This window comes from Mercurialis annua, linkage group LG4, assembly GCF_937616625.2.
Source record: "Mercurialis annua linkage group LG4, ddMerAnnu1.2, whole genome shotgun sequence".
In the NCBI taxonomy this organism is placed as follows: Eukaryota; Viridiplantae; Streptophyta; class Magnoliopsida; order Malpighiales; family Euphorbiaceae; genus Mercurialis; species Mercurialis annua.
In genome coordinates, this window is record NC_065573.1 from 36,149,819 (window position 1) to 36,166,331 (window position 16,513).

The 16,513-nt window shown below is 36.9% G+C and overlaps 2 protein-coding genes across 2 annotated transcripts; both read right to left on the reverse strand.

The window, feature by feature from the left end:
* Positions 1-13,033: 13,033 nt before the first annotated feature.
* LOC126678643 (disease resistance protein RPV1-like) lies at positions 13,034-13,518 on the reverse strand. Its single transcript, XM_050373539.1, has 2 exons — positions 13,449-13,518; positions 13,034-13,281 (listed from the first exon to the last, which is right to left on the reverse strand). Exons 1-2 carry the CDS (start codon positions 13,516-13,518, stop codon positions 13,034-13,036), a joined length of 318 nt encoding a protein of 105 aa, XP_050229496.1.
* Positions 13,519-13,997: 479 nt separating this feature from the next.
* LOC126676355 (protein LEAD-SENSITIVE 1) lies at positions 13,998-15,766 on the reverse strand. The gene is made up of 2 exons (XM_050370539.2): positions 15,525-15,766; positions 13,998-14,839 (listed from the first exon to the last, which is right to left on the reverse strand). Exons 1-2 carry the CDS (start codon positions 15,616-15,618, stop codon positions 14,139-14,141), a joined length of 795 nt encoding a protein of 264 aa, XP_050226496.1. The 5' UTR covers positions 15,619-15,766; the 3' UTR covers positions 13,998-14,138.
* Positions 15,767-16,513: the final 747 nt, after the last annotated feature.

The window sequence follows — 16,513 nt, forward strand, 5'->3', positions numbered from 1 at the left end:
CCATCTTTATTGGCACTTCTCAAATGAATGGGAGCATCTGAGAACATCTCCGGCATTGTCGAGGGAAAGTCAGATAACCGGAATGATTGGCCTTCACGCCCATCCCATCGATCGGAACTGGCAACAGAGCTTTCAGCGGATGTAGCAGAGGAGCTCTTACTCTGATATCTCTATGTCGCATATCAGCTGCTCTTACCTAGTACTCTCGCAAAGGAGTTGTTTAATGTAGCACACCTAGGATAGACTTTCGCAGATCAGCTGCTCTTAGCTTTCCCTTACCTTGAAATAGTAAACTTTTGATTCGCTTGAGAAGGAGAATATCGAAGACCTTCTTGCTGACTTGATACAGCTCAAGGAAAGGACCCCTAGTCTCGTGCGTGGGATAGATTCTATTCTGCCTAAGCTTCCCAAGTCTCTTAAGTATCCAACGCTTGGCTCCGAGGAAAGCTTGTCCAATTGAATTGGATTTTTTTTTCAAAAATAAATTTATTTTATTATTTATTAACAAATATTAAAAGGTTAAGGTAAAAAAATGATCCTAAGTTTACCTGGTGGCTCACATTCCCCTAATGTTTTTCGAGTCTCAAAAATGACCCTAACGTTACAAAATAAAACAAATATACCCTCTGTCTAACGGTAGCGTATTTTAATGTTTACTCGGCTGATGTGGCATACAATTAGCCGTTGCCCCAATGTTTTTGGAATCTCAAATATGACCCTAACGTTATCAAAGTGGAGCAAATATGACTCTAACATTAACAAAATGGAACAAATATACTCGTCGTCTAACGATGGAGGGTATATTTGGGGTTTTACTATTCACCGCCCCTTTTTACTTAACACCGCCCATGCAAAAGACATTTTCGCCCTTCTAGCAAAATTTGAAAAAAAAAAAGTTCTCTCAACTCATTCGAACACATTCGAACAAATACATAAAAAGTCGATTAAAATGACGGGCAACGAGTACAATTCGTCGGGTAACGAGTATCGACATTCGGAAATAAGTTTTTTCGGCTTTTCCGAGGTAAATAAACGATTTATAATTTTTTTTTCTGTTTTTTAGGGGGGACGATGCCAATTCACGTCCCCCCCCCCCCAAAGGAAGGGACGCCGACGTCCGGCGTCCCCTCCTCTGGAGGGGACGTGAACGTCCACGTCCCCTTCTCCGGATGGCCTACGTCCTCTCCTCTGGCCCACGTCCCCTTCGGAGAAGGGGACGAACGTCCCCTTGAAGGGGAACTTTTTCAGTCCCCCTTCAAGGGCTATTTCCGGTTGCGGGACGGTCACAGCCGGAAATTAATTTTTAAGAAAAAAAATTAAATAATACTATTTTTAATAATTTAATTGATTTTATTGATTAATTCGATTTAATATATATTGAATATTATTAGGATTTGTCAAACGTAATTATTTATATTTTGCAGGTTAATTTAGAAGATTTTGGCGGTGGCGGAAATGATTACAGCGATCGGTTTAATCCAGGACATGGGTTTGATACTGATGATGAAGTAATTAGATGGGCTAAGAGTATTGTTATAGGGATTGGGTTTGAGTTAGTAATTTCGTCTCATAAGAACGAGGGGAAACGAAAACTTTTGAGATGTGCTCGGGGTGAGCTACAGATGGGTGATGGAGAGACTGAGATATTTGATTATAATCATGTTATTTAATATTTTAAACTTATGATATTCAAATTTCTTATTAAATTATTGGGTAATTTTGCAGGTGCTTGATTGGGGAACATATTCATCCGAGTGCCATTCTTACTGATCGAGAACTGGGGTTGATCAGACCAGTGTCAAAGATTTTCCCACGTTCTTCTCATCTACTATGTATGTGGCACATAAATAAGGATGTGGAAGATAGAGTGTACAGAATAAGTGGAAAAAACAAAGAATTTGCTGAAATTTTCAAGAATAGTACCTGGAAGAAAATTAGCACAGCGTCAACTTTCCAACAATATAGCATAGTTGTGGAAGCCTTCAGAGATCGGTTTGAAGCTTTTCCAGGATTGATAGAGTACATTGAGGGGACTTGGCTGGTACACAGAGAGAAGTTCGTATCCTGCTGGACGAACTTAGTCCTACATTTTGGAAACACCACCACGTGTAGAGTGGAGAGCGCACATGCTCAGCTAAAGCAGTGGCTCAACTCGAGCACCGGTGCTCTGGACACAGTCTGGACGAAGGTCGACAAAGTTATAGAGTCGCAGCTGACAGATATCTGATATGCATTTTTTCCCAGTAATATTACTACTTATACAAATTATGTTTTTATTATTAATAATATAAATGTTTTGCATATTTACAGCAAGACACTTGAGGACTCCCGACAGACTATGGGCATCCATCGACGCGGTTTTCCATCTGATAAGATCTCCTGCAGAGTGTCTCATTACTGTCTAGATTTAATATCGAAAGAACTAAGGCGTATGCGAGAATTGAGTTCTGAAGTCTACGATCGCTATGGTTTACTTAAATAAACACATCAAATCCCCTGTGCATGTGAGCTGCGAGAAGTGGTAGATTCAGGTAGCACGCAACACTTTTATTGCATACTAATATTAAAAATAGTAATATTGTTATTGAAAGCTAATTTGTGTTATTTTCAGGTAACCCGGTCAGTCTGGATAGTATTCACCCGTTTTGGACGAAACTTGTTATTCTTGGCGATGGGCTGGATACATCTGCACAAGAAGATTATGCTAGTTTTCGGTCGGAGGAACATCAGTATTTTCACGAGGTCGCTGAGGAGGTCATGACTAAGGATCCTTCAATGTTGCGTGATATTTCTCGTATTGTTCGCGAGCGACTTCACCCCGAAGACTTAGGCTACAGGGAACCAGAAGTGAAGACCAATGTCAGAGGTCGACCGAAGGGGAGCAAATCAACCAAACGGGATCTGAGTCGTCATGAGTACAAGGACCGTGTACGTGGTCGTCCTAAGTCTTCCCAAGGTCAGCAAAACCCTGCTTCCACGTCAGGTAAATTATCATCTACTAATATTGATAATATACGTTTAATATAGTAATATCCTTGTTATTTGTAGTAATATTTTTTATTTTTATTTTCTCGCAGCTGGTTCGCAAAATGCGGAGGTTATTCCAGGATTCCTTTTACCATTCGTTGAAGAACTTGTGGACGTGCGTGGGGACGGCAACTGTGGATTCCGCGTCGTGGAAGACTACATATATGGTGACGAGGAGATGTGGGAAATGACTAGAATGAACATTGCAAACGAGCTCTTCGCCCACCCTAGACGATATGATGGTATTTGCATTGATGGGTTACAAGCGGCAATTACACGTATTAGTTGGGAAGGGGGAGCCTGCGACCCTCGCTACTGGATGCAGGTATTTAATTGAATTATATAAATTTATCAGTAAGTTTTAATTTTTCTTAAAAATGATATTCAAATTATGACTTATTAAATGGATGCAGGTATGGGATGACTTGTACCCTATTGCCACTATCTTCAATTGTAATACCCCAAAATATTTAAGTATTTAAATGGACCATGTGTCCAGTTCTGATTCGCCAGGGTGGCGATATCAGAAATAATTTCCAAGAAATTAAAGTAAATAAGCATTTAGTAGGTCGGTCTTGGGAAAGTAATTATGCGGAATTTAATATCATATTCCAATTCTAAAGTTGGAGTTTAAATTAAAAGGAAAAATGTCAAGAAAAGTCCCAAACGAGAGTTCAGGGACTAAAGTGGTACTTTAACCAGTTAAGTCCCAAAAAGGAAAATTATTTCTCCAAGGTCCGCGAAATGTTTTATAGTATATGTGGTAAAAGTCTCGAGTCAATCGGAGACCTTTTAAAATTTGGACGCGGATGCGTTTTGGGCTAAATTGCAATTTTGAAAAGTTCAAGGACCTAATTGTAAATTAGCCAATTAAGCCTCGAGAATAGCAATTGAAAGATTATTGACGGAAAGTAATAATCTTGTGTTAGTATTATTTATTGGAATATAAATAATACGTAAGTAATTGAGTTAAAGTGAATAATTAACCATTTGGTTAAATTAGAAAGTTTAAAAGGGAATTGGTTTAAGTTAAAGAAATGAAGGATCAAAGTGGCAAATTAGCCAACATGTATATAAAAGAAAGAAAGGAATCCGATGATTCCAGAGAGGAAGAGAAGGAGCAGAAGGGAAGGGAGAAAGGAAATGACGATTGATACGTTCCGCCGCCGTTTCGCCGTTTCTCGTCCAAATCGAGCGTTCTTTATATCGAATTGTTCGGAATTCGATTCTCTATCATCTTTGAGCTTCAAATCGAGGTAAGCTTGACGTTTTAATTGCTGAAATTGAAGAATATAGGGCTGCCATGTCGAGATCGAATCGTATCAACCGTAATCACGTTGTTTTTGACGTTTTCAATGATATACGAGTTGAATATTGTGTTATATTGATGTAGAAACATGTCGGAATGAGTTAGGGAGGTCGGGAGCATGTCGAGATGATGTTTGGGCCTGTTTAGGGGTGTCGCACGATGTGCGACTATGTCTCACGACGTGCGACATAGTTTCGTAACGCAATCAAACTTAAAATCGACATAACTCCTTCGTTCGGACTCGGAATTGAGCGATTCTCGCGGCCACGGAACTAGGAAAGGATCCTCTATCATTTTGCAGCCTCAAATAAAGGTAAGAGTTTCGTTTTGATGGTGAAATTTGCTGAGTAAGAAGCTGTTTCGATACGAAACGTTACGTTTGAATCGAAATGTCGAAAACATGTCGTTTTTCATCATTTTTGAATGGATTCTTAATGAATTTTGAGTCTAGATGGATTGGGTATATATTAGAAGGGATTATGAGTGTTTTAGGGCTTCGGAAACGGTCTGAAAGCATCAAAAACGTCGTACCCGAAGTGGGCACGACGTGCACCACAAGAGTGCACGACGTGCACCACAAGAGTGCACGACGTGCACCACCAGAGGTGCACGACGTGCGCCACAAGGGTGCACGACGTGCACCACCAGGGGTGCACGACGTGCACAAGGAAGGGCACGACGTGCCCTTCATGAAAAATGAGGGGCACGACGTGCCAAGCTGGCACGACGTGCCCTACTTCGATTGTAACCTCCCTGGGACTTCCGGGAGCGAAAACTGGCTTCCGATGGCATGATACGGGTGTAGAACTCTGACAAAAGTCTTAAAATGAATATTAATAAGACATTATAGCAATGAACATTAGCATGATGAGTAATCAAGATATGAATAGATATCTACAGAGAAAGATACGTTTAGAGCATGACGATTATGTTTCGTGCTTTTGTTGTGTTAGGTATCTAATGCAGGTTTTAAGAATAGGATTCTTTAAGTATAAGTTTTAACGATAGAATCCTATGATAGATGTGACGGGCTATCGAGCTACGAGTATGACGAACCAAGAAGCTCGACGAGGATTGACGGACCAGTCTCCTGGAGCTTACGTTCGGATATAAGGAATAGCGGTCACAGTGAGTGGCAATTTACTTTCGCGTATTATTATTATTATTAAAGTTATTTTCATATATTATGAATATGATTATCAATATGTCGCATTTATATGATTTGCTTACATAAGATGGTATGTTTGATGAATGTGATTATATGAATGCCATTATATTCATTGTTTGAATATGAGTATCTACCATGCGATCCGAAGAAACCAACTACCTATTGGGTGTCAATAGGCTGTGTGATCACCAGTATTTGAGTCAGTCTAGCGTGTCTAGATTGTCTATGAGATTATGAAATGCGCATATGATATGAATGCGATACGAGTGAGAACTCGGTTACGGTGTAACCTGAGCCCCGTATCTAGTGGGTTGGACCCACCAGTGAGTTGGACTCACACTTTGAGATTAAGAGATTGGTCGCGGCTGACGTGGTTGAGTGTGAACACTCCAGGGTCGGACCACTTGGATCAGTTTAATTTGAGTATTCGGAATGAGATAAGTTCAGAGTTTAAGATTAGGGTTTCGGTCGGATCTGCTATTTATGAATATTATGTTATTTTCATATTATATCGAGATAAATATATATATATATATATATATATATATATATATATATATATATATATATATATATATGTTTGAGTATGCGATGTGTATTTTGATAATACCGATAATAAGTTGCATACTCACTCAGTATTTTCCCAAATACTGACCCCTCACTCTGATGTTCGCAGGTATTAGAAGTCAGATCAGACAAGCCATCTCCATTGTGCCAAAAGTCATTGGACTTGCACAAGTATGAGTTCCTAGAGCTGCAGTAGTCAGTAGGTGTCAGTATAAGGATAGCGATTTAATTTCAAATAGTTTATTTTGAATGTACACTCTAATATAATACTTTGATATCTATAAGTATGTTATCTAAAAGAGTTTTCTGAAAATATTGTTTACATATAATATTATACTTTTAAATGAGAAAAATTATTGGTGGTTTTAGGCTTGCTACGGGTTTTGGAGCTACCACTCCCATTCCCTAGCGCCGGTCTCGGCTCAATAATTTGGGTCGTGACATCAATGCAGTTGTTATCTACATACAAGGCGGGACGCTACTAGAGACGCGGTTCGGTTCCTGTACTATTCTAACTTTGCATTCCTCTAAGGTCCAGTCACGACCATCGAAGGAGATAGTGATACTGTATATTAGGCGACGCTCTCACTTTGTTAGGTTGAATTTACAGGATAATTTCCCGGTCCCACCAATTTCCAGCTTGTGGTTCGAGCGCAGGGACCGTACTGTTGAGTCTTGACATACTTTATATGGTAGTAGGAGAGATCAATGGGATAGATTGATAGGTATGGCAGATTGAGTTGGTTGTAAAATTTTGATTCGGAACCTTATTTCATTATGTGTGTTTTATTATTATACGTGTAATATTTTTGAAACCCACAACATATGTAACAAATTAAAATGTTCATAAAATTACATAATAACAAAAACGTACATAATATTTAATAAAATGTCCGGAAACTCACATCTAATAAAATAAAAAGTACATAATCAGAAAAAAAAGTACTAATAAAATAAACATACAACATATATTAACAGCACTCAGTCAGCACTACCCCAAGCGGCCATGACTCTCTCCAAAGTAGCGCTAGCCTCCTCCGTTTCCTTCTCCAACTCCGGAATGCCCTCAAAGTCGCAGTGTTGTCTATGCTGGGCGGTAATCGAGCTGACAGCTCCGATGAAATGCTCGAACTTGGTAGTCAGCAGCGTCATCCACTGTAATACCATAAATAGACAAGTTATTTCAATATGTTAAATATATGTAATATTCACTAAATTAGAAAATAAAAACTTACATAATCGTTGTTGGAGCGAGGAGGATGTGATCGTGGAAGATCTACGCCAGGAAGGACACAGGGATGCAAATGGCGCTCGTACCAGTCCAAGTACGCAGGATGACATCCTCCAGCAATAACATGGGCTTCCTCAAAGCCCATGAACGACAACTTGTACATGGTCGGAAAAGCAGTCCACATGTCAATCGCAATCGTCACACTCATGTCCACAGAGTATTTGATTGACTTCCAGCACCTAACAGCCCCTATTGGCCGAAAAATTGGCACATGTGCAGTCTGCATATAACCCAGCTGTCGCAGCACCCTAGAAGGCATGTATGGCTCGACAATGTCCCGGTACGCTATCCAGCCATAATATGCAGTATGCTCAACGCTGGCAACAGGCTCGCCGCCAAAAGGGAGCCATGTGATCTGTTAAAAATTAAAATACCAAAATTAAAATTTAGCGATCGTAATAAAATCAAATTTAACTAATAAATTAACAAATTTGCGTACCTCCTCAGCAGTCAGCTGGTCCAAACGAGCTCGCAAGGCCCGAAGTCGGATGCCTGAACACTCTGACATAGTAGCACTCCAACTGGAAGCTCGAGGCTGATGAGACTCGATCAGCAGCCGCTCTCGCTGGGGTCGAAAGCATGGAAAGTACTCATAAATCCATATCTGCAGCAGTGTCAGACACCCAGTCAAACCCGAGCAATCTCCCTCTCGATGAGATTCCAAGCTGCCGATATAGATAAGCAAGTGTAGCTTAACCCCAGGAAAATGTACTCGCATCTGCGACTCCATCCCGCACCTCCCATATGGTTGCAGGTCTAATCCGATGACCACTCTTGTCAATGAATAAAGTGCAACCTAACGTCAACCAGAACTAGGCTATCGCCTCCACCTCTGCAGTACGGCAATGCCTACATAAGCCGATGATCGACTCAATCAACACACCTCCCTGGGCAAAATGCTTGGTCGTCTTACTCACCAGATCCTCTGGGAGAATACCTAAAATCTGTATGCAGTAAGCTTGCAGCTGAGCGTTATTCGGCTGACCTGAACCATAATTTTGCAATTTAAATTAATATCACGCAATAGGTATATTAAATTTCTAGAAAAAATTGGGCAACACTTCCCCTAAAAATGAGCATCACCCATTTTTCAGGGAAGTCCTGCAAGGAAATTACAATTCACAAACCAAAACACATTCCACATTAAATAACTAATTGGCCTAAATATTTTATTAAATAAAAAAATAACCTAAAATAATTAAATTATCCTAAATAACATTAAATTTACCTAAAATAATAATGTGACCTAATTAAACAATTATTAAACCTAATAAAATAAAAAATCTCAAATTAAATATTTTAATAATAAAATTTAATCTTAACGCAAAATTATAATGTGTAAAATATAACAAAATACTGCACCTGAAATCATAGCTCCACCAACTAGAATGCGAAGAATATGCCACACGTCATGTAATGTGATGGTCATCTCCCCGAATGGCATGTGAAAAGAGTTTGTATCTGGCTGCCATCGCTCCACAAATGCAGAAAGGAGCGGGATATCCAGATGATCAAACATGATATACGGGAGATGTGATAACTCAGTCCCGTCTATCAGCACCTTGATCTCCTGTGAGGCCGTCTCATACCACTGTCTCAGCTTCCGAAGAGCTCCATGTCTAGTCTGACACTTCAGCACGCCTCTGTCCGCCCCATCCCATAGCCGAGAAGCGACATGTCCGAGAAAACTAGGAATAACAGTGTCATCCTCGGGTCCACCGGGTACTGGACCAGTAACGGTCCACACATCAACCTCTTCGGTCGTCTGTTCGACCCTGAAAGTAACATTAAATATAATTAACTTATATTTAAATTTTTTAATAATATTATTAAATTAATTAAAATCGTTTAATTATATTTACCTGATGACGTGTCGCCAACAACCGACCACCTGGACCCTTCTTCCGTCGAAAAATGTAAATTTTTTCAGTAGCCTCGTCCTCTGAGCTATCAAAATCATCAGTCTCTCTAAGATCATCTGTTTTAAGATCATCAACAGACATGCGTCTGTTATCGGGAGATGTATGCGCCGGTTGCGTCGGTTGGTTCTTTCGTCGAGTTGAGACAGAAATTGTACGCGTAATAACGTGATGGGCTCCCGACCCCCCTAATTTTGGAGCCAAAAAGGACTTCCCTCTATGCTTTCCGCCCTGCGATTATAAAAATTTAAATATAAGTTATAGAAATAATATATAATATATATTAAATCTAATTAATCCCTAAAATCACTTAAATGATTTAAAATAAATTTTTAATTTTTAATTTTTTTTTAAAAAATAAAATAATTTCCGGCTGCGACGTTTCGGTCGCAGCCGGAAAAGGGGACGTCCGGCGTCCCCTCCTACCGTCCTCTCCTCAGGAGAGGACGAACGGCATCCCCTCTTCAGGAAGGGACGTGGGAGATCCACGTCCCCTCCGGAGGAGAGGACACCGTTTTCCGACGTCCCCTCCTCCAAAGGGGACGGGAAATGGGGACGTCCCCCCCAAAAACTGAAAAAAAAAAATCACTGATTTCGAATTTTTTTTTAAAAAAAACTTACCGAGGGTTGTCGTTCTTTATTTCGTTTGAAATCCGATATTGCCGTAAAATATAAGGTTGAATATGGTTGAATGAGTTGAGAGGATTTAGTTTTTTTTTTATGATTTGGTTTTCTATTCAAAAATTGAAAATAGTAAAAGGGTAATGTGTAGGGGCGGTGTTAAATAAAAAGGGGCGGCGAATAGCAATCCAATATATTTATTCCACTTTAATAAGGTTAGGGTTATTTTTGAAACTCAAAAAATATTAAAAAAAATAGAAGTCATAGGGTAAACATTAGGGTATTTTTTATAGGGAAAAGGTCCAAAAATGACCCTTAAGTATACCCCGTGTCTCTTGTTGGCACCTCATGTTTTTCGGATCTCAATTATGACCCTCACGTCTTCAGAAAGTATCAAAAAAACACAACAAATTAACGGAAGTTTGTATTGCTGTTAAGTGTGTGACGTGGCAATGTATTTTCACACATAAACATTGAATAGATTTGACACATCATCACCACCTACCTCTAATTATATCCCTCTTCTTCTTCCTCCTTTCAAATTCCCAAAATAAAAAACCCTACCTGTTTCTCAGTAGATTCTAGCACGTTGTGCGGTGGGTAAGGGTTATGGGAGGAGTTAAATAACTTGGTGGAGGAAGAGAGGGAGGCCATATGAGAGTGAATCGAAGCAACGTTAGAAGAAATGGAGTGACAGGAAGACTTCATGAGGACGATTGAGTCGGCTGAGTCAATGAGATCTCTGTAGCGGTTGCCGACTAATTGGCGGAGCTCCTCCTTCCCCTCGATCTGTTTTCTTGTTCTCTCCTCCACTTTTTCAATCTCTGCTATTCCTTTCGTCTTGAATAATGTCTCCGCCTCCTGCTCCCGATGACATTGACGATGAGAATATTATCATTTTTTTTAATTTTCAATTAAACAAAATTGAATCTCTTATCTCTCCCAGTATCTCGAATGCATTGTTCATTCTGAGTATATATAGAAATTAGTTTTAAATTTTAAATAAAATCCAAGAGTAAGGTGTTTCAATTGAGCAGAAAAATGGTAGAAGAAGAAAGTGTGTTCTTGTTATTTCCTACAAAAAAAACAAGTCGGAAAACAACCCCACCTCCACCGAGCCACCACCCTGCAGCAGCAGAGAAAAGAAGAAAGTGTCTTCTTATTCCTGTTTATGTTCTTGTTTAAACCTTGATCATCAGTTTGAATTATTATAGCTTGTTTCATTAAGGAAAAGACCCACATATAATATGAATCTGCTCACTTCGGACAATAAATAAAATTGCTTTGATTTGTCTATGGTGGTCGACGGTTGTGTGAACTTGATGATGATTCCTATTGCAAATGAAGATGGAAGACACACTTGTTGAGTTGTTTGTGTGGAGTATATGATTAATTTTATTTATGAGTAAATGAATATATAAGAAAGTGATGATGTGTCATTTTGTTTAATGCTTATGTGTAAATATTTATTGCCACGTCACACACTTAACAGCAATACAAACTTCCGTTAATTTGTTGTGTTTTTTTGATACTTTCTGAAGACGTGAGGGTCATAATTGAGATCCGAAAAACATAAGGTGCCAACAAGAGACACGGGGTATACTTAAGGGTCATTTTTGGACCTTTTCCCTTTTTTATATTTTCTCCCAAAATTAATTAGTACCACAAACTATTTCTAAATAGACAAACCACTGTCTGAAAGAGAATCGGAGTTTCTGAAGGCCTTGGCCATTAGGTCAAATTTTCATGTGCCTACTGAATTAGATTAAACCACATTCCATTAAATAATATTTTTATTAAATAGTTATTAAATTATAAAAAGTTACAAAATAATTATCAATCTAATAATTTTTTTACAAAACGTTTACCGAACTATAAAAATTACAAAACAGTTACTCGAGTATTTTTTTTTACAAAAGAGTTACTATTTTAATGACGTGTACAAGAAAAATATATATAATAAGATAACCTTTTAATAAAAAAAAACTACAGTTTGGTAATAATTCGGTAATTATTTTGTAAATTTTTATAGTTCGATTACCGTTTTGTAAGAAAATAATAGTTCGATACTATTTTGTAATTTTTTTATAGTTCAACCGTTTTTTTTAAAATACTGTAGTTCGGTAACCATTTTGTAACTTTTTATAATTCGGTATCCATTTTGTAAAAATACTATAATTCAGTGACCTAAAAAATATTTAACCCGTAAAAGTTTTTGTACATCCAATGTTGAATAATCCAAGACAACGATATGCTACAATACAGGATAATTGATCCAGAAAGAATTTCACTTTGTAGACTATCCTTGGTAGAGATTTCTAATCTCTCCCTAACATTTGCAACAAAACACCGACGTGGGAATTGCTTATAGATTTGACTAAGAGATGTTTGGTTCAAGATTGGGAATGAGAATCGGAATGAGAAGAAATGAGAATGAAAATGATTGTTTTCATTTTTTGTTTGGTTCAAAATTAGTGTAGAAATTGGAATGAGTAAAATTTAATAAAAATATATTTATTATTTATTAAAAATATATTTTTTTTATTTTTTTATATAAAAAATATTTTTTTTATTTTTTTTGAAAAAAATAATATAAATTTTTTTAAAAAAAAATATTGAAACAATATTTTTTTACAAAAATAAAAAAATTATTTTAAAAAAATTAAATAATTTTATTTTTTAAAAAATATTAATTTTTATTTTTTTATTATTTTAAGTATATTTTTTAAAATAAATATTTAAAAATAGTTTTTTTAATAATTATATATTTATTATTTATTAATAAAATATTTTGTTAAATTTTAATTGCTATTCCCAAAAGTCCATTCAAATGGGGTAAGGGGAAAATTGGTGATTCCCATTGAACGGACGGGAATCAATTCCAAGTAGGCCATCATTGCAGAAATGAGTCAAATGACTTAGAGTTGCATGATCTAATTTCTCCAAAATATAACTGATGATTTCTCTTATCAGCTTAGACTCAGGCCTGATCATAGAATAAACAGTAGAAAAACTCGGTAATCAACATAAAGACCAGAAAAAAGAAATGAGTAATATCAACTTTTTAATAACAGCAAGATTGAGTATAAGGTTATTTTATAAAGCAGCAATTGTAATAAGGATGAATAGAGTTAGTTAGTAATCCGTGAATCCCAGGCTGATAAGCTAGAAATTTTCATCAAAGCAGAACTCCAATTATCGACCTTGTCCAAACAGTGACTGAATTCTTGTGTATGCTTATAAATTGCATCTCCGTAACTCCCGGTCAGCTCTTGAACATGACTTGGATCCACACGGTAAAACACCGGTACGACAATCTGCTGCTTCCTTTCTTGACATTCAAGTATCTTCACTAGCTCATCTAAACACCATGAAGAATCTGCATAATTTGCAGAGAAAATGACAAGCGAAATTGTTCAATTATTTGCAATAGAGATGATGTGATTTGTTTTCCTCTCCCAAGGTTTTCATCCACAAAAGCATTGACTTGGTTTTGAAGCAGTGAATGATGAAGATGGCTCAGGAATCCATCTCGAATATCTGCACCTCTAAAACTAATGAATACGTCGTACTTCTTCCATTGAAGAATTGTTGAAGAAGAAGAAGCAGGAGCCATCGTGTTCAAACACCTTAGACCGGCATTGACCAGACCAGATACTCCAAAGGATTTTAAAAATTTCACACATTTTGCCCTACCAAAGTACCAACAGTCTACACTCTAAAATATGTTCAATAAAATTTCATATAATTTATTTATAATTAAATAGAAATATATTTAATTTTTAGTAATTCTATTTTTGAGTCGAGTATTGTATATCATTATTTTATTTTATTTCAAAATAAAATTTATTTTGGTCACTTCCCACAGTTATTATGGCAAAAGCTACTTCTACAAGTACATCGAGAGGTGAGTTCAAACTTCAAACTGCTTTACTAACGATTAACATATAATACATGAGACTCTAGTAGTCGGAATTCTATTTATGAAAGGAGAAAGAAAAAGAATTACTCAATTGCCGATTCCGAGAAGGCTATCTTTAGCCATTTCACAAACAAATTTCAATAAGACAACAATGTGCAATTTGAACATGAAAAGAAGGAAGCACAAGAGCAGTTTAAACTTCAAAGTCGAGTAAACCTTAAGTTTTAGCTATGCATTGCACCATATACATATTCAAGGTCAAATTGAATTGATGTATTTTATCAATCCATACAACATGCTGTTGGTAAATAAGACTATTGCTCCTTAGCCGCATTAGCCGGAATTTCTTCTAAGGTAGCGGCACTGGGTGAAACTTCCAACTCTTCTAAGTGAGCACGAGAAACAAGCCTCTCCACTGGCACTTTGGTAATATCACGCCGTATTCCGATATCAGAAACAAGCCGGCTTACAGAGTACATAGCATACCCCACAACTGCCAGTCCACCAGAGCTGGTAGTTAAGAATCGCAGCGGTGAAGAAACGACAGCACTGGCAGCGGCTAATAAGGATGCTGCCTGCCCACTTCGACCAACGCTGATGCTTGTGAAAACGAGAAGACCCGTCTTACAATAGATTGCGAAATCTTCACAGTTGTTTTTGAAAATGTGATAGACGCCAAATCCATTTTCGAGGAGGAATGAAGCTCGATGAAGAACGTCTTCTGGTGGATCAGAAGCAGCAAGCGTACAGGTGCCTCCTCGAGCTTTAACAAGAAATATAGCTGGTGAAACGCTATATTCAAATTGATACAGATCCCCACCGGAAAGGAAACAATCTAAGCAGGACGAGATGACGCCATCAAGTCTTGATTGGTCACCACAGTTTGGGCATGTATTGTCGGCAGGATGAGAGGGGGAAGAGCTGAAAATGAATCGGTCTAACACAGTTCCTGTCCCAATTTCTTGACCTGCTCCACGAGTGAAGTGGATCACCTTTCCGTCGCCAACATATACACCTGGCAAAAACAATCGGATGCATATTAGCAACAGTGACATTTTTAAAAATATATTTTAGAATACCATCACTGATACAATGCCGATGCTTCTAACCACTAACCACGCAACTTGGCATTAAGTACAAGCACAATGCATTCAAAGTGTAACAGGAAAATAAAGTCGGAAGGGGAAAATAAATAAAAAGAACTGCACTACCTACATACTAAAATTATTTTCATTGCATTAGAATTGCAGTTTTTTAGATTCCTAAGTCACACAAGAATGCCTCTACAAGCCCATATGAAAACTAATTTTCTAACATCAGCACAGCACCATTAAAGCTACTAAAACCAAATATTATCAGATATGTAAACATCTTAAGCACTATTACAAACTCCAGAAGAATTTCAATGGTCATAAACATTGATCGATTAAAACATATAAACACAATGTTGTTCACCAAATTATCAAACATTAGTGCAACATTATCAAAACTTCAATTAACCTAATCAAACTGCTAAAAATACTTATCCTATCAAACAATCAATCAAAATTAACTAAATGGGTATCTCACATTTGATTCAAAATCCAAAACCCACAAAACAAAATTGCTAAAATCTATAAAATACAAAATCAATTCAACATAAGCCACCAATTATAATGCACCTAAAATCAGAGAGAATGCTAAAGGAAAAAAATACTGACCGTGATGAGCATAAATATAAGCGAGCCTCCAAGAGTAGATATGATCGCCTGCCTTAAGCTCTTCTCGTTGAATCTTATTCGAAAAAACGCCCATTTTTCTTTTCTTTCCTTTGATTTTTCGACGAATAATTTAATTTTTTTGCGATGAACAAGTTTTTCAAAGTTTTAAATTAAAGAAAAGAAAATTCAAATGCAAAGCGTTTCCTTCGCGGTTAAGGTGTTGTTGTCGTGATATTATGTCTTACTAATTACAATCTGATTATAATATTATCCTCAAATTACCTGACTAACCCCTATTATCTTTTTCTACTTTGATTAGGAGTGAGCAGATATTAACCGAATTCAAATTAAATGGATAAACCAATCTATTTTTGTTAATTTGGTTACTGATTTTAGGTTTATTAATAATTGGCCCGTTCAGTTTGATCTATGAAATTTTTTGGCTCGACTATGGTTAAATATTTAAAATTTACGTTAGCTGATTAATCGAATAGCAGATTTTTACTTTTTAGGACAATGGTCCGAAAAAACTCACATTTTATTCTCTTTTCGTTTGTCCCTGATATTGTAAATTACCGATTTCACTCAAATCCAAACCTTTTACATTTAATTACACCTTCAAACATCGAAATTTACACCTTTTGGTTTCAATTACACCTTTAAATGTCAAATTAAACTCTTTTTTAATATTTCATATTTTAATATATTTTTTAAATAATTCTCAATATTATAATTAAAACAAAAATCTCTTTCCTAAAGTTTCAAAAAATAATAATATCCAATTAGACTAATAAAATTCACTAGCCTAAAAAATTCTATAGTTGGCTACCCTTCACAAAATCACTAATCCAGTAAAATTTTAGCAGATGATAAAAAAAATCTCTAAATTTGGCACGAAAGACCATATATGTCCAATGTCATGAAATGGAACAAAAAGGCTTACTACTATGATAAACTGGTTTAAACACATCACTCAATCACTCTCACTC